Raw genomic sequence first — 26847 nt, forward strand, 5'->3', positions numbered from 1 at the left:
TTCACAGGCCGCAGGTGGATCCACGCACTGAGGGTCCTGGGGGCACCCCCAGAGCCAGGCCAGGCCTCGGGGACGCTCACACCTGCTCTTCTGAGAAGTCCTTCCTGGGCAGAAGGAGGGGGACACGGGGACCCCGTCTCCGGCGTCTCCAGGCACCAAGGAGCTCGTCAGGAGAGGCTGGACACAGGCCCGCCCCCGCGCGCAGTGCTGGGCTCTGGAGCGCCAGGCCCGGGCTCCCACTGGCAGCCTCCCTACCCACCCTGGTGCTGACCCCAGGCCCTGCTCTGGGCACTGCAGCCTCCCTGGACATCCCGGGGAAGTGGCCACTGCCTCCCCCAGCCCCCGCTTCCAGCCCACCGGGCACCTGTGCGTCCCGGGACAGCGCTGGCTTTGTCCAAGCCCTGGGGGCCCCCTCGAGTCCCAGGAAAGCCGCTGGCCTTGTCCCAGCCCCCAGGGCTCCCCTGTGTGTCCTGGGACGGCTGCTGGCCTTGTCCGAGCTCCCAGGGACCCCACTGGGAAGCCTCCGCTCCTACTTCTTGACCTGAGACCTGCCTCCCCCACAGCTGTCAGAGAGGTGAGGACCAGGTGTGTGGCGAGCCGCATGTTTTATTTCCTTTCTCAAGATGATTTCCAGCTGAATAAAGTTAGTAGAAATTCAAAGGAAAGAATACCACAAAATATATTTAGTTAATTCTTGCCTAAGGGATCATTTTAGAGTTAACTTGTATACAAAGGAGGATAAAATAAGGAACATTGAATCAACAGCTGACGGTTAATATGTAATCAAATATTTAAAAAGTCACGACCGAACCGCAAAGATGCCCTCACTACACAAATACGCAATGCTGAATTTGTACACTCCTGAGCGACACTGCTCCTGACGGGGCACCTGAAATAAAAGCGCACGCCCGTGATCCTGGTGACAGCGTCTTCTCCTTGGGCAGCACGCACATACATACACACGTGGGGCTCACGGACGGGTCTGTAAACAGAGCCTGAAAGCGCTGAATCGAGGTGAAAGCCGAGGAGCTATTTCAACCTAAGAAAGCATGTCGCTAAGACGCCGATGTAGACGTCGGCCACCTGCCCGCCCACCGCTGCCGCAATGGTTGTTTCAGCCCAGGGGTCTCGAGGGTCTTTCTTCTGTAGAAAAGACATCCCATTTGCAGTGTGAGCACTCTGTCCACCAGCCAAGCTCGAAGGGCCCGGTGGTCCAGGCGGGGGCCCTGGACCAGCTGAAACGGACCCCCAGCAAGTCCTCAGGGTTCTCCAGGACCAGCTGAAATGGACCCCCAGCAAGTCCTCAGGGGCCCCGGACAGCTGAAACTGACCCCCAGCAAGTCCTCAGGGGTCCAGGACCAGCTGAGACTGACCCCCAGCAAGTCCTCAGGGGCCCCGGACAGCTGAAACTGACCCCCAGCAAGTCCTCAGGGGTCCAGGACCAGCTGAGACTGACCCCCAGCAAGTCCTCAGGGGTCCCGGACAGCTGAAACTGACCCCCAGCAAGTCCTCAGGGGTCCAGGACCAGCTGAGACTGACCCCCAGCAAGTCCTCAGGGGCCCCGGACAGCTGAAACTGACCCCCAGCAAGTCCTCAGGGGTCCAGGACCAGCTGAAACTGACCCCCAGCAAGTCCTCAGGGGTCCAGGACCAGCTGAAACGGACCCCCAGCAAGTCCTCAGGGGTCTCTCTGTTCTCCTCTCGGGGGTTGCTGGGAGGACGGTGTCGCCGGCAGTGGGGGCCATGGGAGGTGGCCCCTCGGAGGCTCAGGGTGGGGTGGGGGGCTCAGGTGTTTCCACGGACACGACTGGCTGCATCTCAGTGGATGTTCTGGTCTGTCTAAAAAGAGCGCCAAGCCCCTCCTGCTCCTCCTCTTGAAAAGGGAGCATGCAGTGTGCACAGCGCTTTTATCTCCTCCGTCTCTTTGCCGACCGCTGCCTTAAATCCTTTGTGTACCAGAGTACAAATCAACAGAAAGGTTAAATGAGATGGTGCCGCTAGGCGCGCAGTAGGGGGCGGGCACCCCCAGCCCCAGCCGAGGCGCTGGGCCTGAGCAAGTGAGCCTGCGGGAGAGGGGTCAGGCCGGGGGCTCTGCTGGGCTCCCCACACCTCTGCCAAGGGCCTGCAGGGTCTGTAGCTCGGGGGGCCGACCCCAGCCCCTGCGGGTGGGCGGCCCCGGGGCCAGCGCCTGCCCAGGCCCCAGCAGGACTCACAGGCCCTCGGACGCTGCTCTGACAGCCGAGGGACAGATGAGCTGGGTGACGGGCCCCTCTGCTCAGCAAGCCCTGAGGGAAAGCGCCTGGAAGCAGTGCTAGGAATGGCCTTTCACGGCTCTGAGAGTCAGTGGCCACCGGGTCTGTTGGTTCTGGCCAGGCTGGGGGTCTGGAGCAGCCGTGCCCAGACCCCAGTGAGATCTGGGCCTCTGACGCCACTCGGGGTCACTGCGGAGGCCTGTACTTGTCGCTGGCCCTGAGGATGGTTGGCCTAAAAGACAGCTCGAAGGACCTCTGGTCACTGAAGCTCTGGGCTCGGTACTTGGCCAGCTGCGGCCCGCGCCTGCCGCGCCCCACCCCGGGGGCGTCTGGGGGCCCCTCCTGGGCAGGGCCACGGGGCGCAAGGCTGCTCCCCAGCTTGGGTGTGGGCACTGCAGAGCCTGGCACTGGCTGGAAGCTGGGGGCCGCTGGACTCCGCCCCTTCTGGATGCTGGAGGGTGCCTGGATCTCCCCCTCCTGGGGGCTGGGGACTGCCGGACTCTGCCCCTCCAAGCTCTGCCCCTTCCTGAGACTGGGGGCTGCCCGACTCCGCCCCTCCTGGATGCTGGAGGGTGCCTGGATCTCCCCTTCCCAGGGGCTGGGGGCTGCCTGGCTCTGCCCCTCCTGGATGCTGGAGGGTGCCTGGATCTCTCTCTCCCCGGGGCTGGGGCCCGCCTGGCTCCGTCCCTCCTGGATACTAGAGGGTGCCCGGCTCTGCCCCTTCCTGAGACTGGGGGATACCCAGGTCTGCCCCTTCTGCATGCTGGAGGGTGCCTGGATCTCCCCTTCCCAGGGGCTGGGGGCTGCCTGGCTCTGCCCCTTCTGGATGCTGGGGGCCACCTGGCTCTGCCCCTCCCAGGGGCTGGGAGCCGCCTGGCTCTGCCCCTCCTGGATACTGGAGGGTGCCTGGATCTCTCTCTCCCCGGGGCTGGGGCCCGCCTGGCTCCGTCCCTCCTGGATACTGGAGGGTGCCCGGCTCTGCCCCCTCCTGAGACTGGGGGATACCCAGGTCTGCCCCTTCTGCATGCTGGAGGGTGCCTGGATCTCCCCTTCCCAGGGGCTGGGGGCTGCCTGGCTCTGCCCCTTCTGGATGCTGGGGGCCACCTGGCTCTGCCCCTCCCAGGGGCTGGGAGCCGCCTGGCTCTGCCCCTCCTGGATACTGGAGGGTGCCCGGCTCTGCCCCTTCCTGAGACTGGGGGACACCCAGGTCTGCCCTTTCTGGATGCTGGAGGGTGCTTGGATCTCCCCCTCCTGGGGGCTGGGGGCTGCCGGACTCTGCCCCTCCAAGCTCTGCCCCTTCCTGAGACTGGGGGCTGCCCGACTCCGCCCCTCCTGGATGCTGGAGGGTGCCTGGATCTCTCTCTCCCCGGGGCTGGGGCCCACCTGGCTCTGTCCCTCCTGGATACTGGAGGGTGCCCGGCTCTGCCCCCTCCTGAGACTGGGGGATACCCAGGTCTGCCCCTTCTGCATGCTGGAGGGTGCCTGGATCTCCCCCTCCTGGGGGCTGGGGGCTGCCTGGCTCTGCCCCTCCCAGGGGCTGGGAGCCGCCTGGCTCTGCCCCTCCTGGATACTGGAGGGTGCCCGGCTCTGCCCTTTCCTGAGACTGGGGGACACCCAGGTCTGCCCTTTCTGGATGCTGGAGGGTGCCTGGATCGCCCCCTCCCGGGGGCTGGGTGCTGCCGGGCTCTGGCCCTCTCCCAGTAGCACTCGGGGGCCCCCCTGACCACTCCTGGGGGCTGGAACCTGGGGTGCCTCATTTCTGCCTGCTGCGAGCGTCACTCCCCCCGAGCCACTTGCGGGCCGTGCTGAATTGGGAGGCACCATCTGGCTCACCTGGGCCTGCGCTGGGAGTGCGGGGCTCCCCGAGAGGGACGGGGCTTGGCTCTCCGCAGCTGGGGCCCTCCGCTCCTCCGGGAGACCCTTGGCGTGCCCCGCCTGCTGCCTCCGCGGGAGTTCTGGGCCCTTCCCGGCATGCCTACCGAGAGCCTCCTCCGGGGGCCTGCTCCCAGACTCCCTGACCCCTCGCGAGCCGGACCTCTCACCCCGAAGGCCTTCTCCCTTCCTTCCAGAACCATCCAGACTCACAGCCCCTGGGGACCCCTCCTCTCGTCCACGCCGACTCTCTCGAGTCCCCAGACCAGCCCGCTCCCCTCCCTCCACTTGCCCGGAAGCCTGGAGGTCAGGGTGCTTGGGGGCCACCCTGTCCCCCCATGGCCCGTCTGCTGCTGCGGACGAGGGGCCGGGCTGGTGGGAAGGCCTGGCACCGAGGGGAAGCTGTTCACTGGACGAGAGGCCCGCCCTGCCCTCTGCCTGCTGCGTCTCAGGAAGCTGCGGCCTTGGAGTCCCTGCCCCGTGGGTCCCCCGTGGCTCCGGCAGGCCTGAGGCTGGAGTTGGGAGCTCCAGGCTGTCCCCCCGAGGCCTCCGCCGCACAGAGCCTGTGACTCTGCCTCCTGCCTCCACCTTCTCTCCGCCTGTGGCCACGTCTCCTGTGGCCAGGTGACCCGGAGCCGCCAGGTGGGGCTGGACGGCCAGAGTCGGCGCGCCGGGGGCCTCCTGAGTGGGGCCGGGCGGGGGCGGGGACCCCAAGGCCGAGCTGTGGCCGCCAGGCTGGTGAGCAGACTCCTCAGGCATGACACCCATGAGGCCCGGGCCTGCGGGCCACCCAGCCCCCTTACCCTCCCGCGGCCCAGCTGCCAAGTTTCTGGGGCTCGGGGCTGGGGGATTCCGGGAGGCGCTGCCCACCGGCTCCTGCCTGGGGGCTCTGACACCGGGCGGTGTCTTTTCATTTGAGGAGGAGGCTCTCTCCTCACCAAGATCACTGCCGGCGCTCCCTGCAGTTGTAGGCATGCACCCAGCTGACTCCAGGCGTGGCGGGGGCCTCCCACGCCCTTCCTGCTCACTCGGGGGGCTCCTGTGCACGGGGCTCTCGGGCCTCGCCCCAGCCCCAGCCAGTGCCACTGGCCACGCGGGGACACGCGTCCCGCTCTTGCTGCCTCGAGCGGTGGGCGCTGGCGCTTGCTGGCCCGCGGGTGCACAGCCCGTGTGGCCCCTCCCACGGTTCTCCCAGGCACCGGCGTGGCCGCCTGGCCCTCCCTGCGGTTCTGACGGCAGAGGCGGCTCAGAACTCAGGGGGGACGCGCCCTCTCCACGCGAGTCCTCCCCACGCCCGTCCTTGGGCTTCAGGAGCCATTGTGAGGCCCCGGGCCCAGGTCTGGCGTCCTTTCCTCCCAAGGAGCTGTTCTGTGGCCCCGTCGAGGAGACGGCGGCGGGGAGGTCTGGACCGCGGGCAGCAGTACCGCGTGTGGCTGCGAGCCTCGGCTCCGCCCCTGCGCCCTGCGGCGGCGCACCCCGGCTCCCGCTCTCGGCGGTGGGGGAATGAGGGGCGCCTGGGTTTCCAGTCTCAATGACCCCGCCCAGAGGACCCCAGCCTTGGTCTCCTGGCGCCCTTTGCGGGGTGGCGGGAGGGGGCGGCATCGTGTGGACCACCGGGAGTCTGACCGTGACCTGCGGGGGCTCCATGGCGGGTTGTGTGCGCCGCGCGGCCTGCGCGGAGGGTGCGGTGAGTGCGGCCAGTGGGGGGATGTGTCCGGGCGCCTTCTCCTCTCGGAGACTCTCCTGGACGGCGAAGAGGGGCTCTGGCACCCAGTCCACACTCGCTGTGTCCATCTCGTCCTCTGAGCTGCACACGGTCAAGGTGACCTCGGGGCCAGCCCCCGCGCCGCCTCCGGAGAGTCCTGGCCGCGGCCCCAGGCTTACTTCCCTGGCCCCCTGAGCAGCCCCCTGACCGCCTGGGCTGGCTGGGCCCAGCGCGGAGCTCGCAGGCTTGCGGCCAGGATGCGCTTCACCCCCGGGGGAGGCGGCAGCGGGGGCTGCCGGGGGGACACACTCGGCCTCCACATCTGGGAGCCCTGTCTCCAGGCCGTCCCTGGAAGCTGCGAGCCGGGGCGTGGAGGGCTGCGGGGGCCGCCACCCCGGCTCTCTGCTCCCTCCGGAGTTCTCTGCCGCGTCAGGGGAGGTGCCTGTGTCCTCTCGGGGCGCACGGCCCACGCCCGTGTGGGTGACTCGGGTGCCGTGGGACAGCCAGCTTCGGGGCCCGCAGACCACGGTGGCGACGCTGAAGGGCAGCGCAGGCTCGGTGGAGCAGGCCAGGAGGCGGGCGGGCGGCGCGCGGAGGCAGCTGCTGGCCAGGGTGGCCACGCGGAGGACGCGCAGCTCCGGCCGGTGCAGCGGCCTGCGCGGCGTGCGCTTCTTGCTGCGCTCCTCCGCGCGCCGCGGCAGGAGGCCGGCCTCCGCGCACAGGCCGCCGCTCTGGGCAAACTTCTCCCGCAGCCTGGCCAGCGCCGCGCTCCGCCCACCCGCCTTCCCCTTCGGCTTGGCGGCCGGGCCCCCTACGGCTGCGCGCGGCTCCACGGGAGGCTGCTCCGCGGCCTGCTTCTCCTCCGCGGCCAGGAACACCTTCAGGATGCTCTTCACCGAGCTCCTCCCAGCCGGGAGGGCCCGCGGCTTCTCGCGGCCCGGCGGCTCCCTGCCGGGGGCCGGGCGACCGGCCGCCTCCCCGGCCTTCTCCAGCAGCTTGTGGACGGTGGCCGCCACCACGCCCCTGCCAGGGCCCTGCTTGTCCCTGAAGATCAGCCGCCCCACCTCCCGGGTCCTCCTGAGGCGGGGCTCGCGGCCGCTGCCCATGAACCTGGCCTGGAGCAGCTGGAAGCGCGTGGGCCGCCGCTGGGCGTCCTGGGGCTCAGGGGCCCGGCGAGCCATGCCCTCTGCCCTCCGGGCGGCAGGAGGCCCCGGGGCCGCGTCCTCGCGGTCGGTCAGGTAGAGCAGCAGGCTGCTGAGGACGGCTCGCACCGCCGGGTGGCATGTGACCTGGCCGACCTTCTTTTTCAGGGCTTGGACGTTGACGGGCGTCTTGTCGCTGCAAACCTTGCTGCTCCTGGGGCTGCAGGGAAAGAATGAATCGTCGCAGATTTTACCATCGTTTTTCTAGGGTGAGCCCGTACATTTCTTATGGGACGATCCCATTTAAAACACCCCAAGAAGCCCAGGAATGGGGCCTGGGCTTGGCTTCTAGTCGTCCCTGCGTCTGCGGCAAGAGTCAGGGCTGCCCACGCCCCTCTGGGCCACCGTGCCCCTTTCTGCTAACTGACCGGGCCCTCTGCAGAGCTTGGAGAGGGCACTTTGAAAACTGCTTGCACTTCTGGGGTTCACTTTTCCCTTTCTAATGCGGGCCTTCCTGGTTTGAAGCTAGAGGCAAAGGAGAAAAGGAGAGACACACCCATCTGAACGCAGAGTTCCAGAAACAGCAGGAGAGATGAGAAAGCCTTCCTCAGCTATCAATGCAAAGAAGTAGATGAACACAATAGAATGAGAAAGACTAGAGATCTCTTCTCAAATTGCCCACATCCGCTGGATCAGGGAAAAAGCAAGAGAGTTCCAGAAAAACATCTATTTCTGCTTTATTGACTATGCCAAAGCCTTTGACTGTGTGGATCACAATAAACTGTGGAAAATTCTGAAAGAGATGGGAATATCAGACCACCTAACCTGCCTCTTGAGAAATCTGTATGCAGGTCAGGAAGCAACAGTTAGAACTGGACATGGAACAGCAGACTGGTTCCAAATAGGAAAAGGAGTACGCCAAGGCTGTATATTGTCACCCTGCTTATTTAACTTCTATGCAGAGTACATCATGAGAAATGCTGGACTGGAAGAAGCACAAGCTGGAATCAAGACTGCCGGGAGAAATATCAATAACCTCAGATATGCAGATAACACCACCTTTATGGCAGAAAGTGAAAGTGAAGTCGCTCAGTCGTGTCCGACTCTTTGCGACCCCATGGACTGAAGCCCACAAGCCTCCTCCGTCCATGGGATTCTCCAGGCAAGAATACTGGAGTGGGTTGCCCATCCTTCTCCAAGGGATCTTCCCAACCCAGGGATTGAACCCAGGTCTCACACATTGCAGGCAGACACTTTAACCTCTGAGCCACCAGGGAGGCCCAAAAAGAATGAAAGGATTGCCCAGTAGGCTCCAGCGAGATTTGAACTCACGACCCCTGATTTACAAGACCAGTGCTCTAACCCCGGAGCTATGGCAGAAAGTGAAGAGGAACTCAAAAGTCTCTTGATGAAAGTGAAAGTGGAGAGTGAAAAAGTTGGCCTAAAGCTCAACATTCAGAAAATGAAGATCATGGCATCCAGTCCCATCACTTCATGGGAAATAGATGGGGAAACAGTGGAAACAGCGCCAGACTTTTTTTTTTTTGGGCTCCAAAATCACTGCAGGTGGTGACTGCAGCCATGAAATTAAAAGACGCTTGCTCCTTGGAAGAAAAGCTACGACCAATGTAGGTAGCGTATTCAAAAGCAGAGACATTACCAACAAAGGTCTGTCTAGTCAAGGCTATGGTTTTTCTAGTGGTCATGTATGGATGTGAGAAGGGGACCATAAAAAAAGCTGAGCACTGAAGAATTGATGCTTTTGAACTGTGGTGTTGGAGAAGACTCTTGAGAGTCCCTTGGGCTGCAAGGAAATCCAACCAGTCTAAAGGAAATCAGTTCTGAATATTCATTGGAAGGACTGATGCTGAAGCTGAAACTCCAATACTTTGGGCACCTGATGTAAAGAACTGACTCATTAGAAAAGACCCTGATGCTGGGAAAGATTGAAGGTAGGAGGAGAAGGGGACGACAGGGGATGAGATGGTTGGATGGCATCACCGACTCCATGACTGGGTCAATGGACATGAGTTTGAGTGAACTCGGGGAGTTGGAGATGGACAGGGAGGCCTGGTGTGCTGCAGTCCATGGGCTCCCAGAGTCAGATGTGACTGAGTGACTGAATTGAATGAGCTTTGTTTGCATAAGGTAGGAAAAAGCGTAAGTAGCTTCTAATCTGTGGTTCTGTCGGTTCCTCTAACCGCACTGTGCCCTGACTCAGCCCCAAGGGGAATGTCCCCAGCTCTGAGACTCTGCCTGCTGTGGCCCTCAGGCGCTGGAGGGTCTGGCAGGGGCCTCCCTTCTGGGTCTCACCAGGGTGGGAGTGTGGGGGGCGGGGACGATGGTGTGGTGTCTGCAGAGCTGGAGTGGGAGGACTTCCATGCGCGTGGAGGGAGGAGGGCTGAGGTCACCGCCCGGGGCCGCCTTCCTGAGCCCCTCGGAAACGCTCCCAGAGAAACACTGAGACCGAGGCCTGAGCCCCACCCTGCAGCCCTGTCCCCAAGGCCCCTTCACCCCAGCTCGGCCACCTGCGGCGGTGCCTCTACAGGATTCCTGGGGCAGGGGTCTCAGCCAGGCGTCCAGACCAGACACTTTCCCCGGAGCGTGTCGGCCGAGTGCTGCTGAAGCCTCCTCCCTGGTGGGGCCCCAGCCTCTACAGTTGGTCGTTTGGCAAAGACCGGCCCAGAATCGCAGCCCAGCCCTCCCCCGCTGGCCGCTCATTCCCAGAGATGATCGGCACAGGGCGAGGGTTACTGGGCTGTGTGCGGGCCGGGACCCGTGCTAAGTGGCTGACGCCTCGGAAACCAGCACTTCTGAGTCTGCGGCGGGAAAGTGCTGGAGACACAGCGGGCGGAGACGCAAGCCTGCGAACACACTTTCTTTCCGGACTTCCACTATTTTTGCAGAAGCGAGAGCTCTATTTTCAGAAGCTGCACACAGGCAGCTCTTAAGGGGCCGGTGGGGGGCTTCCATGGCGGTGTGACAGCCGCGGGCTCCTCGGTGAGCCGGGCGCACGCCCACTGCCTGGGAGCGGGTCTCGGGCTGAGTTGCTCCGGTCCAGGCGGAGGGGGCTCTCCGCGGACCTCTGCTGGGAACCCTGCGTTCACCGCGGCGCCGTGAACTCGCACAGAACGCGGCTTCGCGCGGTCGCCTCGGCCCCCAGGACCCAGAGCGGCTGGTCTCAGGCGCAAGACTTGAGTTTCCGGCAGGTTCCAGGAGCGGACGCGGCTGCCGGCCCAGGACCCACCGTGAGAACCTCGTGGAGCAGGGCCTCTCCAGCCTCAGACCCCGACGTGGGGGCCGAGGCTCCTCAACAGGCCAGCCCTGAAGGCACCGAGCCCCGAGAGGGCGCAGGGACCGCGGCTGAAAGCAGAGCCAGCGGGGCGGAGCGGGGCGGCACCGGCGTCCGAGCACTGAGCCCGCCGGCGGGGCCGCGCCCTGCGCGGGCGCCTGCCCGCGCCACCCCCGCGGCCCGCCCCCGGCCGCAGCTCCCAGCCCGGGGCCTCAGCAGCCTGCCCATCACAGGGGCCCGCCCAGCGCTGCCCGGAGGACGGCCCCGGGGTGGGCGTGAGCAAGCCCGTCCCAGGAGGAGAGCGGAGCGCGTTTCTCCCGGGGCCAGTGGGAGCAGTAGGGCCGCAGCAGGCGTTCCTAGCGCGGTCCTGTCAGAGGTCGCCCGAAACCCAGGGTCACCCGTCACCGCCGGCGACACCGCGGCCCCCCTGGCCAACGCCGGGCCCCCGCGGCCGTCTCAGGTGGGCGGGACGCCGGCGTCCTGCACCCGCTCCTTGTCCTAAGAGGCAGCGGCGTCCAGCGCCCGCGGGGCCACGCCCCCCGCCAGGGCCCCTGGTCTGCCTCCCGGAGGGCCCGGCCGGGCCTGGCCTGGGCCCGCTCTGCCGCACGTGGGCAGCGACTGGACGGCCCCGCCCCCGCGCCCCCGCTGAGATAAGGGTCTCCTGGGCACAGGCTGCCTCGGGCCCTGAGGGTCGGATACTATTTCGGAACCTGAGATTTAAATAGCGAAGTGCTGTGGGGACGCACCCCTCATGCCTAGCGACAGCTGCTGCGGCGTGCGTCTGTGTGTGCGTCTGTGTGTGCGGCTCTGAGTGCCTGTGTGTCTCTGTGTGTGTCTCTGCGCATGTCTGTGTGTGTGTCTGTGTGTGTGTGTCTTTGTCCGTGTCTCTGTGTGTCTGTGTGTCTCCATTGGTGTCTGTGTCTCTGTCCGTGTCTGTGCATGTCTCTGTGCGTGCCTGTGTCTCTATGCATGTCTGTGTGTGTCTGTGTGTCTACGTGTGTGTGTCTGTGCGTGTCTCTGCCCGTGTCTCCGTGTGTCTGCATGTCGTGAGAGGGAGAGAAGACTCTGCAGTAAACGGGGCCCAGTGCGAGCACAGTAACAGTGGGTGAAGCTGGGCGAAGAGAACGTGGATTCCTTGAGCCGTTTGCGATTTTGTGCTTGAGGGAGGCAGAAAAGCCCCTGGCTTCGAGAATGGCCTGCAGGGCCCTGAAAACTGACCGCCCCTGCGCCAAGGGGACGTGTGAGCCCAGGCGGGCTGGGTGAGGCTCTGGGTCGAGGGTGACCTGCGCCAGGGGGACATGTGAGCCCAGGTGGGGTGGGTGAGGCTCCGGGTTGAGGGTGACCTGCCATTGCCTGTGTCCGCGGGGCTGGCCTGTGGTCAGACTCCGGCCGGCCCGCGTCTCCCCGCTCACACCTGGGGGCCCAGCATTTCCTCTCTCGTGTCTGGGGGCGGGCAGGGGAGAGGAGAAGCCCAAGGAACTGGCGTGGGCTTGGCCTGGCCGTCACCTGTCTGCAGCTTGGCCCCGGAACCTAAGCCCCGTCCAGGGAAGCTGAGGCTGAGCGGATGGCAGGTTCCTGGAGCCCCCGAAAGGCTCGAGGCTGGCATCCTTCCACCACACTGGGCGCTCACATCATATCTACTCCTTCACCGGGAACAGGTTGAGACGGGGGGCATCTTAACCCAGGTGGTCAGCGCTGCCAGTGTCGCCCCAGGAACCCCTCGCACCTTCGGGGTGAGTCCTGGGGATGGGGTTTTCAAGCCCCGCATTTTGGTGGAGCACAGAGTTGGACGCTTCCTGCTCCATCTGGTCCGGGTGCTGGGTTCATAACTGACGGGGGGGTCAGGGAGGCAGAGGGGCTGGGGGTGGGGTCGGCTTGTTGGAAGGCCCCTCCCTGAAGCTGTGGCTCAGGGTGTGAACCTGTGGCTCTCACACCCGCGTCCTGACCGGCCGTGGGGCCGTAATGCAGGCGTGCAGCACAGACGCAGGAGGGAAACGGCCACCAAATTCAGGGCAATGGAATTTCAGGCAAGAGCTAAGGAGATGGAGAGGGATGTATGTGTGATGGTCCAGGAAAATGTCCAGAAAAGTGTCAAGTGAAAAACACCCAAAACAAGTCATAGGTAATGTGTGATTCCTGTTTGTGCAGAGAAGTCGTGTGTGTGTACCACAGAAATGCGTGTGTGTGGAACCCCGCTTACCCTCACTGTGTGTGCAGAGCCTTCTGGAAGGAAGTGTAGGCACCATGACCTCGCCCTGGTGACACCAGTCGGGTGACACCCCAATTTATGGACTGGGTTTCTGAAGCTGAATGCACGTATCCCTTTTCTAATAAAAATGAAATCAGCAACTGTTACATTTTAGAACATCTGAGTACATATGGGATTCTCTTTCCTTTTATGATTTTTTTCTTTTCAAGATTTGCGTTTCCCTGGAATAGGAAAAGGAAGTGGGGGGAACGAATTTCACTCTAATTTTATGAGCCTGAGAATCTCTGTGTGTTTTAGTTTATAATCAGTCTGTAAGTAGACTCGCTGCCTGACTCCCAAGGAGGCGATGAGTCCTCCTGCGTCGTCAGGAGGGTGGAGGCCCCACGGCTCCAGCCCAGGGGCTCCCCATCCCTGGGCACAGTGGCGCGGGCATGCAGCTCTGACGGGAGGGCCAGGCACACGGCATGGAGGCTGCGTGGAAGCCCAACACGTCCTGCGCGCCTGGGCCAGGGTTGACTCACCTTAGCTGGCTTCCGTTCCTGGAACACCACTCTGTTAATCTCTGCACCCCTGGCCCTGCCTGCACCCGCACGGTGGGGCACCTGCCCTCCCCCGACTCTGACTGCTGAGTGTCCTGAGCATCGAGGTTAGTTCGGTGGCTCAGAGCCGCGGCGTGGAGCCCCCATGTCACGATGCGCGCGAGGCCAAGGGCTTGTTAGCATAGCCAGGGGCCCAGCGGGCCAGTGGAGTACCACCCATGGCCTCGGCTAGAAACATGCCCCGGTCGCTGCGGCCTGGGGCTTGGGGTGAGTGCTGCGCGTGTCTGGAGGGGACGCGCCTGACCTCTCCGCAGTAAGCCTTCACCCCGTGGGGACTGGCACCGCATGATGGGCCTGCCGAGCTGGCGACGCACGCATTACGTGTCAGCCACCACCCACTGTTCCGCTCACACCAGCCGCTGCTTCACCAAGGCTGTGGTCAGAGTTATTTTTAACAAGAGGGAGTGTCCTCGGGGAGAAGCCCGACCACAGGGAGCATGCCCAGCTCTGTCCTCATCGGCGAGCCTGGGGAAGGGCGGCCCGTTTCCAGGCGTCCTCGGTTAGTCGCTCCCAGAGGGGTTGGTGTTAAGCGCTGGTGTGATTAAACACGTGGGCTGGTGGTTAGACGAGTGTGTGGGGTGCCCCGAAGGCCCGGGCTGGGGGCCGCTCTTCCTCCTGGTCTGGACACACCGTGGGAGGGTGCAGACGGGGCTGGGGACCCAGCAGTGTGTGGGGTGGACAGGCCCCACTAGGAGCTAGAAGGCGGCGTGTGGGACGCCCTGCAGCCTGAGGCCGCCCCAGCTGAGCCGTGGCGGTTAGTGCTGTCCAGCCAGTGAGCAGAGAGCATTAGTTTTGCAACAGAATAAAATACACCGACTGTCCAAGAGGCCCTTCGTGACCTTGTATTTGGAGGTCTGAGGTGTCAAATGCAGAGTGACATCAGTAAGGCACGAGGCCAGGGCAGGGAGAACACGCTCATCGGACAAACGATGCATTTTACGCAGCAGTTAGGCCCCGGGGACCCGGAGGGCGGGCTAAGGCGACACGGGGGCTGTGTGTGGCCTTGGCGGGGAGACTTTACTTCTCCTGTGAGGACAGGCGGTGCAGCGCCTCGCCCAGGCGCCTCAGCTCCTCCTGGTGCTCCAGCGCGCGGTACAGGCCCACGGGGACAGCGTCCAGGCCGTGCAGCAGCCCGAACAGGCAGCCGGCGATGGCCCCGGTGGCCCCGCTCTCACCTGGAAGAGACGGGACCCTCAGAACTGCCCTGTGGTCCCTGCCCCCGGCCCCGCATCCCCTCGCCAGGGGGCTGAGCCGTCTCAGCCACTGCCCTGACCTCGGCCGTAGCCCAGTGAGGGGGCGGGGTGTCCCCTCCCGCTCCTGGGACGGCTACACCCCCGGTGTGCAGAGGTCTTCCCAGCCCGGGGCCCAGCACTCAGGGGACAGCCTCAAAGGGGTGATGCTCCCACAGCGCCCCTCACCCGCGGACCTCGCCTCCCAGCCTCCTCCTCCCTACCTGCCTGAGGCCCCAGGTCGCTGCCCCCTTCTCCCCTCCGCCTGCCCCGGGAGGCGCCGCTGGGCACCCCTGGGCACTCGGAAAGGCCCCCTGGTGCTGGGGAGGCAGGTGCTCCTCCCAGCAGGAGGCCCGTGGGCAGCCCCTCACCTCCGTGGAACATGGCACGGCGGCACAGCTCCGTCCAGCTGCCCTTGGCTCCCAGGAGGGCGTCGTAGGCGATCATGGGGGCGTCATGGCCCCGCCGGCCCCCGCGGCCCTCAGAGCTCCATTTCCTGTAGGTCTTGGGAGGGCACCATGGGTCAGGGGCCTGGCCTGGGCCACGCCAAGGGCCTCGGGGCACAGCTCCTGGCCCATCCCTGCACTGATGTGAGGCCCCTGTACCCAGGCACTGCCCCCGGCTGCGGTGGACAGTGGGCAGGAAAGGCCTGCTTCCCAGCGCTCTCACGCCCCGGCCTTCCCGCAGACAAAGGCAGCGAATTCAGTGACGGCCGGCAAGGGGCCTGGAATGCTGTGGCCGGGCGTCACTGCGGCCTGCACGGGGCACGGGGACAAGTGAGGCCGGGCGGGTGCTGGGTGTTTTCTGGGCTGCAGACCAGTCAGTGGACACAGTGGGAGCAACGGTGGCTCAAGCAGCTGGGGGCTCAGGGCAGGTCCCTCTGTCTGGGAGAGAAGCCTGACAAGGGGCAGGGGCCAGGCACAGCCAGGGAGATGGACACGGGCAGGTCACACTGCTGCACCTTGGCAACAAAGCCAGGTTGGTTTGAGGCAGCAGCGTCTCCAGAACAGTGTGACAGAGTCTTCCTGCATCAGGGGACCCGTGCGAGAGAAACGAGAGGGCAGCAGGAACCACTTGGAAAAGGAAGGGCAGATGCTGTTTCCACACTTCCTGACACCTGGAATACAGGGGTGCTGGCTGGAGCAGGAGCAGCCAGTCTGGGCTCTGAGGCAAGTTCTCAGAATAGCAGAGCAGCCAAACCAGGGAGACCCCCAGTTCCTCCCTGCAGGAGACTGTGACCAGCTCTGAACATCCTTTATGCGAGGATAATAAATGTCTGTCTCAGTTAAACTATAGCTACACAGGCTTTCTCTTGTGTTGCCAATCACGATCCCAGTGATTTCAGCCACTGCAGGGGTTTTCTCAGCATGGGGAATGCCACTGGTTTGCACCAATTTGTTCATCCTAGACAACCCTATATCCCTGGTCTTCAGAAGAGATGAAGTGAGATGGACTATTTTTGCACAAATTGTGCTTATAATCAAGAAGATGAAAAGATAAACGCAGTAGCCATTTCAAACGGGCTTCCTGCATGGTCGCCCACAGCCCCCCAGATGCTCCCTCAGCTCACCTCCCTGGTTTCCCACAGGTGGGGGCGGTAGGCAGGGCTGGGCCTGGGACCCCGCGCAGTGGCCCCCACTTCTCTCACCCCATGCATCTCGGGCCCAAGAGCCTACTTTTTCCCTCTCCTCCGCGTCGTAGCGGTCGGGAAAGCTGGCCTCGTTCTCGGTGTCCTCGATGATTTTTCTCTCCTCCAGGTAAAACTGCCACTTAGCTTCAAAGTAAAACCAGTGCTCCTGGTATTCTAAACACAAAGAGCAGGGAAGCAGGCTGTGCCGGCCGTCCAGCCAGGTGCTGTGGGCTGCGATGGGGAGGGTCAGAGGCAGAGCCCGTGCCCCCACCCAGATGGGGTTGGAGGAGGGCCTGGGGCTTTAGCAATGGCTCCCAAAATTAAAAGATGCTCACACTGTAGCTGCTTTGAGACACTAGCAGGGAAGATGGAGAGGGGAAAGGATGCTTGAAGGTGTGCTGAACTAAGGCAGCCATGGCAAGGTCTAAGTGGCTTCTCACGGAAATTCTGAGCCTGAATGTTTCTGTTAACTCAGTGCTGTGCCTGCAAAGTCAGGAGACAGGACATTCACTGCCCCTAATTAGTCGCCTGACATCCAAGCCCCGGAGGCACTGGTGACCCTTCTGAATCGTTTTTGTGCAGCTACACCGGCTCATGGATGATGCCAGGGGTGGGGGGGACCCCGCGCCTCAAGAGCCCAGAGAGTGTCCCCACACTGGGCCTCCTGCCCTGCGGCCAGGTAGCACCGCAGACCACAGACCTGGGGTCCGCCCGTCACACGGAGCCGCCCTCCCCCGGGCCTGGCCTCGCCGCTGTGTGTGTGGATGGGGGCGTGGACTCACCTGCCAGGTGCCGGATGGTCTTCTTACAGTATTCCTCAGCCAGCGGCACCGTCCGCAGCATGTCTCGCCCCCACTGCTCCAGCCGCTTTCCCTGGACGGCGTACGACGCAAACAGGGCGGTGCACAGAGACCCGAGGAAGCCTGGGACGCGGGACAGAGGCCAGGGTGGACCCCACGCCCGCCGGGGCCACGCTCGGGACAGAGGCTAGGGGGGCCCCCTCACCCCAGGATGGAACCCCCACCTGCCAGGGCCACGCTTGGGACAGAGGCCAGGGTGGACCCCACGGCCACCGGGGCCACGCTCGGGACAGAGGCCAGGGTGGGCCCCCCACCCCAGGATGGAACCCCCACCTGCCAGGGCCATGCTCGGGACAGAGGCCAGGGTGGACCCCACGCCCGCCGGAGTCACGCTCGGGACAGAGGCCAGGGTGGGCCCCCACCCCAGGATGGAACCCCCACCCGCCAGGGCCACTCTTGGGACAGAGGCCAGGATGGACTCCCCACCTGCTGGGGCCAGGCTCAGGACAGAGGCCAGGATGGACCCCATGCCCGCCCGCCAGGGCCAGGCTCAGGACGGAGGCCAGGATGGGCCCACACCCCAGGATGGATCCCCCACCTGCCAGGGCCATGCTTGGGACAGAGGCCAGGGGGACCCCACGCCCGCCGGGGCCACGCTCGGGACAGAGGCCGGGGTGGGTCCCACGCCTGCCGGGGCCACGCTCGGGACAGAGGCCAGGGTGGACCCCACCCCAGGATGGAACCCCCACCTGCCAGGGCCACGCTCGGGACAGAGGCCGGGGGGCCCCCACCCGCCGCCGGGGCCAGGCTCCCGAGCGGGGCTGCCGGTCCCCCTGAGCCCCGCCGCCCACCGCCGCGCTGTCACCTGTGGGGTGGTTGTGCGTCATCCTGCCGCACTCCACGCTGACCTCCACCAGCGTCTCCAGCCGCTCCGGCTGCCAGTACCGCATCCCCACGCACATTGCCTTGGTGGCAGCACCAAACCCCGAGCCTGCGTGGGGAACCTGCATTCAGACCTCTGCCTGCAACCCCACCTAACCCGGACACGCACGGCAGTCTGTGCCCACGTTTATCCGCGTCGGTGCATCAGAGACAGGGAAACTGCCCACGTTCCTGACAAAGACTAGAGATGGAAGAAGTCGCAGAGGCACGTGTTGGGACAGACGCAGCCATGAAAGGCAGGCTTTCCACTGGGGTGGGGGCCGCTCCCAGGGTGCCCCGACTGGGATCGCAGGAGCCAGACTGTCCATGGTGCACGTCCAGGCAGGCATGCCCCCTGCCTAAAAGCTGCTTCCCTGAGCTACAGCTGACGGACAACCGGCCACGTGTAGTTGACAAATGCGTGTTGTCTTGACGTGATACCCCGAGGAAACCGGTGCCCAAAGGAAAACTACAACACGTCTGTGCTTCTGCCCCCTTTAGAAACGTATACAAACAGAATCACATGGAAAGCAGTCTTTTTTGCCTGGCTCCCTCCACACAGCGTAGCTGTGCTGGGATCGTCTGCACTGTGTGTCCGTGGCTGGGCTCCGCCGTGTGGGTGGAGGGAACTCAGCCAGTTTGTCCACTCGCAGCTGACGCACGTTTGAGTTGTCTCCAGTCTGAGGCTAATACAGATAAAGGTGCTATGAGCATTGATGACGAAGTCTCGTGTGGAAGGGCGCTTTCTCTTCTCTTGGGTAAACATCTCTGAGAAGAACGTTGAGCTCATACATCGCATGAATGTTCAGCGTTGTGAGAAACTGCGGGACCAGTTTCTGAAGCGGCCACACCACTGCACACCCCCACCCTGGAATCTCCGCCACATCCAGACACCACTGCCCACACGAGCTCGCCTGTGAGGTTGGGGGTGAGCCCGTGAGATTGGGGGTGAGCCCGTGAGGTTGGGGGTGAACTTGTGAGGTTGGGGGTGAGCCCATGAGGTTGGGGGTGTACCCATGAGGTTGAGGGTGAACCCATGAGATTGAGGGTGAACCCGTGAGGTTGGGGGTGAGCCTGTGAGGTTAGGGTGAGCCCGTGAGGTTGGGGTGAGCCCGTGAGGTTGGGGGTGAGCCCATGAGTTTGGGAGTGAACCTGTGAAGTTGGGGCTGAGCCCGTGAGGCTGGGGTGAGCCTGTGAGGCTGGGGTGAGCGCGTGGGGCTGGGGTGAGCCCGTGAGGCTGGGGTGAGTCCGTGAGGCTGGGGTGAGCGCATGGGGCTGGGGTGAGCCGTGAGGCTGGGGTGAGTGCGTGGGGCTGGGGTGAGTGCGTGGGGCTGGGGTGAGTGCGTGGGGCTGGGGTGAGCCGTGAGGCTGGGGTGAGTGCGTGGGGCTGGGGTGAGCACATGGGGCTGGGGTGAGTGCGTGGGGCTGGGGTGAGCCGTGAGGCTGGGGTGAGTGCGTGGGGCTGGCGGTGAACCCGTGAGGCTGGGGTGAGTGCGTGGGGCTGGCGGTGAACCCGTGAGGCTGGGGTGAGTGCGTGGGGCTGGCGGTGAACCCGTGAGGCTGGGGTGAGTGCTTGGGGCTGGGGTGAGCGCATGGGGCTGGGGTGAGCCGTGAGGCTAGGGTGAGTGCGTGGGGCTGGGGTGAGCGCGTGGGGCTGGGGTGAGTGCGTGGGGCTGGGGTGAGTGTGTGGGGCTGGGGTGAGCCCGTGAGGCTGGGGTGAGTGCGTGGGGCTGGGGTGAGCCGTGAGGCTGGGCCGTTCGCCGTGGCTTCCAAGTCGCCGGGTGGTGACGGGCGCTGCTTCCCTGGCGTGCTCACGCCTTCCCTGGGGAAGTGCTGGTTTAAGCAGTTTTCCCATTTTTGTAGGGGTTGCTCTTCTATAATCTGGGTTTTTAAATTAGCTACTCATTTACGCTTGCAGTGCGTCTTCGTCGCTGCTGTGAGCTTTCTCTGGCCGAGGTGAGTGGGGGCTGCTCTGGAGCTGTGAGGTGTGGCGGTGGCTTCTGGGCTCTAGACTTCGGGTTAAGGAGCTGTGCACATGGGCTTAGCTGCTCCGCGCCATGTGGTACCTTCGCAGACCAGGGATCCCACCCATGTCTCCTTCAGTGGCAGGCGGGTTCGTAACCACAGGGCCCCCAGGGGCGTCCCTCATCACTAGGCTCTGAGAGGGCTCCAGGGCGTCCCTGGGGGCCCGGAGGTAAAGAAGCCCACCTGCCGGCGCAGCAGACGCGGGCTTGATCCCTAACCCAGGAAGACCCCACGTGGCGCGGAGAAGCCACGCTCTCCCTCCTCCGCAGCTGAGCCTGTGCGCTAGGGCACGGGAGCCGGGACAACAGCCCACGGCCGCGGCTGCTGGGGCCCGAGTGCCCGGGCCTGTGCTCACGGCGGGAGAGGCCCCCGCGTCCCCGAGAGAGGCAGCGCCCGCTCTCTCAGCTGGAGGAAGCCCCGGGGCTACAGAGGCCCCGCACTGGCAGCAGTAAGTGAACAAAGTCACTTTTAAAAGCAGTTCCTTACGTCCTTGGGGCTCACATCCCTCGCAGACTTGTGCTCGGCAGTGCGTTCTCCCAGCATGTGGCCTGCCTGCCCGGCCTCTTGGCCTCCGTGGCGTCTGAGGGGAGAGGGCGCCTGGGGGCTGCTGACTCAGCTCCCCGGAGGGGCCGTGTACAGTTGGCTCCGGGCCTCTGCTGCTGTGGGCAGCCTCCCCGTGAGGACGCTGGGTCTGCGTTCCCGCCGTCATTTCCTTCACAGATGAACTGCTACCCGCCTGGCCTGTGCAGGTGGTCAGGACGTGTGGGCGTCCCTCCCTGCGGGCATCCCTCCCTGCGGGCGTCTCTCCCCGGCACCCTCGGGCGTGGGCTCCTCCGCTCCGCCCTCAGAGGCTGCTCAGGCCTCTCTGCTCCGGGCGTCGGTCTGGCTGAATTTTCTCTGCGCCCGGAGGTGCTGCTTCCGACGGAGCCCGCCGCCCTCAGCTTGGCGCTCTGCACGGAAAGCGCTCCTCCTTTGCTGATAGTTCTGAGTGATCTGATGGCTGTGGGTCTTGTTGGAGGTGTTTGTTTGTTTCTTATGCTTGGAATTTATTGAGTTTCTGGGGCGTGTGAGTTCACTTCTGTAAACATCTACTTTGGACAATTCGGGCCACTGTTTCCCACATGTTTCTGCTCTCCCTCCTCCTTTAAGGACCTGGTGCTCCGATCTGTCCCACGGCTCCCTGATGCCCTTCCCCGTTTTCGGGTCCTTTCTTCTCTGTGTGTCCCACTGTGGACAGTTTTTATCGCTGTGCCTTTCAAACTCACTAATCTTTTTCCTGAAATGTCTAATCTGCTGTGAATCTCAGTCAGTGAGTTTTACTCAGACACTGTAGTGTTTTTCTCCAGAACTGTGATGTAGGTCTTTTGTACACCTGTATGTCTCTACCTAACTTTTCTAAAGCACAGAACACACAGTTTTATATCCTTACGTGATAACTCAATGGCTGTCAGAGTTTGTCATTTCTGATTCACTGGCATTTCTCTTTATTATGGACCATACCTCCTGCTTCTTTATTTGCCAGTAGCATCTGACTTGATGGTGTCCTTCAGCATCAGCCTAGAGGTCGGGCCTGCCCTTGCTGTGAGCCCAGTGGTCGGGTCCAGGACCCCGGCAGCAGAGCCCCGGGGCAGAGGCTGCCTGCCAACATCACCCCACACGAGATCGTCTCAGAGACAGACATCTTTGCAGGTGATGTATGCTTTCCTTGATGTTTCGGCTAAGAACACACATTTAAAAGGAAAGCAGTGGGAGATTATCCTTAATGCAAACCAGGGATGGTGACTGAGATGCCTGAATCCCCGGTGGCGCCCAGGCGGGGCTGGATCCCCAGGGGTCCCGTTGGGGGTGGCGGGCCCGGTCATGTCACAGAGGCCCTCCGGCCCCGCCTCCTCAGAGGGAGAGGAGAGCTCCCTGACCTTTCTCGTTGAACGGCGTGTGCCACGCTAGGAGGTAGTTATCTGGCTTCAGCTGGGAGCAGCCCTCCAGGGTGGCTGGGTCTGCCCGCTGCTCCGGGAGCTTCTCCAGGACGTCCACATAGCGCCGCACCATCTCACGGTAGAGGTCGTCCAGGCACCAGAAGTCTGGGGAGGAAGGGGGGATCAGATGCGCCCCAGCACGCGGCCCGCCCCCCCACAGGAGGGAGGCCCTGGGACCCACTCCCTGGAGAGACCCGACCGCAGATGCAATGCGCTTTGGATTTCATCTCATTTCAGAGGTGTGCTTTCTCACTGTTACACACGAGAATCTAGGAAGACCTGGGGTCTTCATGCACAGCTGATGGCTCTGTCCACGAGGGGCCCGCTGGCCTGACACCCGCCTGCTCCGCGGCCCTCAGGGTCCCCCATCCAGGGCACCCAGAGCCGCCCTCCCAGCCCAGCTGCCCGCTCCCCACTCCAGCCAAGCAGCCACACACCCTGCCCCCACCGTCCCCATCATCCCACCGTGACCCCGCGGGAAGGTGGTCTGGGGACGTGTCCTTGGAGACCTCAGGGTGCCAGAATGGGGTGCCAGGCACAGAGGGCTTGCTGACCGGCGTCTGGATGGCCTCACGCGCCCCCACAGCACAGTCAGGCCCCCGTCTGCCTGCTGTAGGCTCAGCGAGGGGTCATGAATGGGTTTTGATCACAACTGGGCGCTTCTGCCATTAAGTGAGTCCACAGCGTGGCGGACAGAGGCCACACACCCTCAAAAGCTGGGGCCCAGGGGGCCTGGCCACACGAGAGCGGATGGGGCGGCGCGGGCAGAGGGCGCGCCTGCCAGAGAGGCTGGTGACACCTGGCCCTGTCTGTGCAGGGCTGCGTGCACCCCTCCCGGCGAAGCCAGTCTCTGGGGGCCATGGGGGTGGAGGAGGACCCTGCCCCTCTCCCGCCCACCCTGGGCACAGAGCCGGAGGCAGAGCACGGTTGGCATGAAGCCCAGGTTGCCTCCGGCCCTGGTGTGGGCGGGGAAGGCAGACGCTGAGTCCAGGCAGGGTTGGGGGCGCGCTGCGGGGGGAGCGGCTCCTGTCCACCCCCACCTCTCAGCAGCGGGGCAGAGGCCTGGCACCGTCTGGCCGCTGTTTTGACTCTGGGCCATGCCGTGTTGCCTCAGTTCTGAGCTGGGCGGGGGTGTGGTAGGGTCCGGGCTGGCGGGCGTGAGTCCCGTCTGGCCTGTGGACAGTGACGCCAGGTGACACTGGGTAACCCTGGCGACGTCGGGTGACAGCAGGTGGTGCTGGCTGACCCTGGCTGGGGAGGGGCAAGGCCAGGGTGTCTGCCACCTCCTCCACCTTCCCAGTCCAGGGTGAATAAGCCTGGCCCTTCCAGGTCCCCTAAAATGGGTTGTTTTATTCTGGAATCACATTCTTTTTCAAGAGACAAAAGTTCTTTAAAAGCAAAACGGCAGCAAAATCCTGGGAACTGATCCCGAATTCAGAGCCACAGAGACTCGCGCCCTCTGGCCTGAGCTCTTGGGCGTGCTGACGCGGCCACCGAACTCGCTTCTCTGTCTCCCCCACCCGACAGACCCACCTACAAAGCTCCCTGTGAGCCCCCCAGATGAGGCCATGACATAGAGAAGGCAGCAGACCCATCCGGACCCCTCGGTAACGCCTGCGCTTCAAAGGCCACCACAGGCAGCACGAGGCGGGGAGGACCGTGGGGCCGGGACCGCTCTCCGCTCTGCAGGGCCCGCCCGCCCTGCGGGGCCTCGGACGCCCCGCCCCGCTCAGCACCCGCTTCTGTTCAGCACTGCCCATCTCAGAGGCATGGCAGAGCGGGCACGGCCGGGCGTACCCGCCGCTCCGCAGGGCCCGGCCCACGGCCACACGCCTGGGGCGGCGAGCCCTACCTGCCTTTGGAAATCATGTGAAGAGCCGCGGTCTGCCGGGCCCGGAGCAGCGCAGGTCCTGCCCCCTCCCCCCCGGGTTGGGTCGGGGCTCCAGAGGCAGGCCGAGGCTGAGCGGCTTCTGTCTGCACTTGCTGGGCGGCGCTGGGCCGATGATGCTGCTCCTCTGCATCAGTTCCTCGACCTGTGATCCGCCGTAATAAAGACCTGAAGGGTGGCTTGAGGATGCAGTGGTAACACCCATGGAGAGACAGGCCCACAGGAAGGGTCCACCGGCGCCGTGACGCACGGGGCTCAGTGTGTCCACTCAGTCGTGTCCGACTCTCTGCGACCCCGTGGACTGCAGCATGCCAGGCCTCCCTGTCCATCACCAACTCCTGGAGTTTACTCAAACTCATGTCCATTGAGTCGGTGATGCCCTCCAGCCATCTCATCCTCTGTCGTCCCCTTCTCCTCCTGCCCCCAATCCCTCCCAGCATCAGGGTCTTTTCCAATGAGTCAGTTCTTCACATCAGGTGGCTAAAGTATTGGAGCTTCAGCTTCAGCATCAGTCCTTCCAATGAACACCCAGGACTGATCTCCTTTAGGATGGACTGGTTGGATCTCCTTGAAGTCCAAGGGACTCTCAAGAGTCTTCTCCAACACCACAGTTCAAAAGCATCAATTCTTCGGTGCTCAGCTTTCTTCACAGTCCAACTCTCACATCCATACACGACCACTGGAAAAACCATAGCCTTGACTAGACGGACCTTTGTCGGCAAAGTAATGTCTCTGCTTTTTAATATGCTGTCTAGGTTGGTCATAACTTTTCTTCCAAGGAGCAAGTATCTTTTAATTTCCTGGCTGCAGTCACCATCCGCAGTGATTTTGGAGCCCGAAAAATAAAGTCTGACACTGTTTCCACTGTTTCCCCATCTATTTCCCATGCCCCTTACACAAGCTACAGTTTGTTATTAAAGAAAAAAGTTGGGCTGTTTGAAAACTAAACTTAGATGTTTAGAGGGTGAAGCACATTCTGTGGGCGCAGCCTTGCCCGAGCACATCAGGGTCACCTGCAGGCCAGAGGGCATGCGTCCAGAGGTGCCCACGCCCCTCAGAACTGGGCCTGCGACCAGTGTGCTCCGGATCCACACGCTTAACCGGGTGGATTCCGCCCTATTCCTGCCAAGGGGATGTGACTTGCTCCAGCCCGGGGGAGCACGTTCTTGACAGGGCCACGCCGGGGAGTCCTGGGGCCACAGTGCAGGCTGGAGAGGTGCCCAGGCAGGTGGGCACCCCTGGAGGGCCCAGGGATGAGGCACGGAGGGGCCTGGGGCCTGGCCAGAGACGGCCCGGAAGCCCCACAATTGCACCCCACCCCCGGGTCTTGGAGTCTGCAGACTCAGAAGGACGGCTTGTCATGTCAACCTGCTGTGACACTATCTTATCTGAGGCTCAGTTCTCCGCCTGCTATTTGGAGCAGACGGCATTCCTGTGCCGTGACATCCGAGCTAAACCCGGCTCCCGCGCGGCTGGCGGGTGAGCACTCAGTGACACACACATTCCAGCCACTCAGAGCCGCCTCAGGTTCTAATTTTGCAGTGACGCGCTCACCCTCTGACAGGTTTTCAACAGCAATGGCAAAGGGGCTGTGCCTCACCCAGACACCCGCTGCTTTTCCGAAATTCAGTAAAAATGTGTTCCTCAAATCAACCTGCTACTTAAGGAAACTCTGTTTCCCCCAAATCCAACAACTTCATGGCATTTCTTAGGGTGACAGAGAACCTGCAGCTCTCCAAGCTAAATCCGTGTTTCGGCAGATGGCATTTTAACCACCATTCATCGGGATTTAGAAACAATTCCCCCCAAATATCATCTTAATCGGCCCAACTGCAAACTGGCTTGTTATTTTATATATTTTTTGAAATAAATTCAGAAGCAAGCTAACTATTCACAGTGAGAAGTTGAGGTTTCCTCCCAAATGGGCCCAAAGTGAGCCCTCTGATTGCATTTAACTCTGAATACACAGGGTTTGCTGAGTGAACGTTTACAAACGCGATGGAAAGTCTTGGCTTAAGAGCCCAAGTCTGCAGGTGAGCAGAGTAAAGTGGCACAGTTGCCCAACAGGCTGTCTTGGAATGCAGCGGAGGCGCACCCCGACTGCCGGGGACCCCGTGTGCCGAGCTACCTCCGGGCTCCGGGCCCCTCACCTCGGGACCCCCCAGCCCCCGCCCCCGGGCAGAGCCTCACCTGTGAGGAGGCCCCCGGGCTCTGGGCCCCCCGCCCCGCCCCCGGGCAGAGCCTCACCTGTGACGAGGGCCCCCGCCGTGGCCACGTGCATGATGGTGTTGTCGCTTACCGGCCACATCTCCGGCGAGAGCACGAGATGGTCCAGCCCACCTCCCTTTCCCATCTCCTCCTGGACCCTGGCGCCCGGGGCGCTGCTCTCCCTGGCAGCGTGCCCAAACCCCAGCGCGTCCCCGACGGCCCCCAGCAGCATCGCAGCCTGGAACTTCTCCATATCTGCCCCCGGCTGCGGGCGGCCGCCGCGCTGCTCCGCCTTCAGGCCGCCCCGCTGACCTCCGGGCCGCTCATTGTGCCTCTGTCGGGAGCCTGCCCGAGTGGCAGGGACTCCTCCTCTGTCTCTGCAGGTGGCACCAATGAGAACACCGTCTGGACTGCAGCTCACAGCCTCCCCCAGCCACGTGGGGCGGCAGCGTCTGTCCACAGGGTCGGGACTGAGCTGGCTCTTCCGAGGAGGCGTCTGCGGCTCAGAGCAGCCCTGGGCGGGCGAGGCCACGGCTCTGGGGAAGTCTGCCCAGTGACCTGGAGGACGCACTCGCGTTTCTAGAGCTCCGGTGTGGAAGCCCCACACCCAGGCTCAGTCCAGTCAATCACACAGTGTGCGTCGGCCTCTCACGGCCAGGCTGAGACCCCCGAGTCCCCGGCCCCTCTGCCGCCGTGACCCCCCCAGCCCCGGGCCTCCACCCGTCTGCCTTGTCCCTGCGTCTTTGCATTCCCTGGACTCGCAGCTCACGGGTCGCCCTCAGCAGCCTACACCTGGCTCCTGCACCCAGCACCCTGCTGGGACTCAGCTGTCACGCGCGCGGCTTTGGTTTCTGGAGGGCGTGTGACTGAGGAGCACGTTGACAGAAATCTGCCACACGGGAAGGAAGAAGCAGATGGAGCTGCAGTGGCCTGGGTGTCCCCCAGCCCAGCGCTGGCAATGCCTCCCTGACAGACACAGGCCATGCTGTGTGGGGCGGGATGCAGGGCCCCCACCCACGTTCCATGGGAAGAGAGTTCATGGCAGTGCCGCGGCTGGGGGGTCCAGGTGTAAACCAGGCGTCTGGACCTGAAGCCCAGGG

General features: G+C 63.5%; 1 protein-coding gene across 1 annotated transcript; it reads right to left on the reverse strand.

Moving 5' to 3' along the window:
• Positions 1–588: 588 nt before the first annotated feature.
• Positions 589–26284, reverse strand: ADPRHL1 (ADP-ribosylhydrolase like 1). Its single transcript, XM_052650005.1, has 8 exons — positions 25787–26284; positions 21592–21756; positions 17595–17720; positions 16712–16852; positions 15976–16103; positions 14671–14803; positions 14092–14245; positions 589–7190 (listed from the first exon to the last, which is right to left on the reverse strand). Exons 1-8 carry the CDS (start codon positions 25998–26000, stop codon positions 2438–2440), a joined length of 5814 nt encoding a protein of 1937 aa, XP_052505965.1. The 5' UTR covers positions 26001–26284; the 3' UTR covers positions 589–2437.
• Positions 26285–26847: the final 563 nt, after the last annotated feature.

Source organism: Budorcas taxicolor, chromosome 12 (genome assembly GCF_023091745.1).
Source record: "Budorcas taxicolor isolate Tak-1 chromosome 12, Takin1.1, whole genome shotgun sequence".
Classification (NCBI taxonomy): Eukaryota; Metazoa; Chordata; class Mammalia; order Artiodactyla; family Bovidae; genus Budorcas; species Budorcas taxicolor.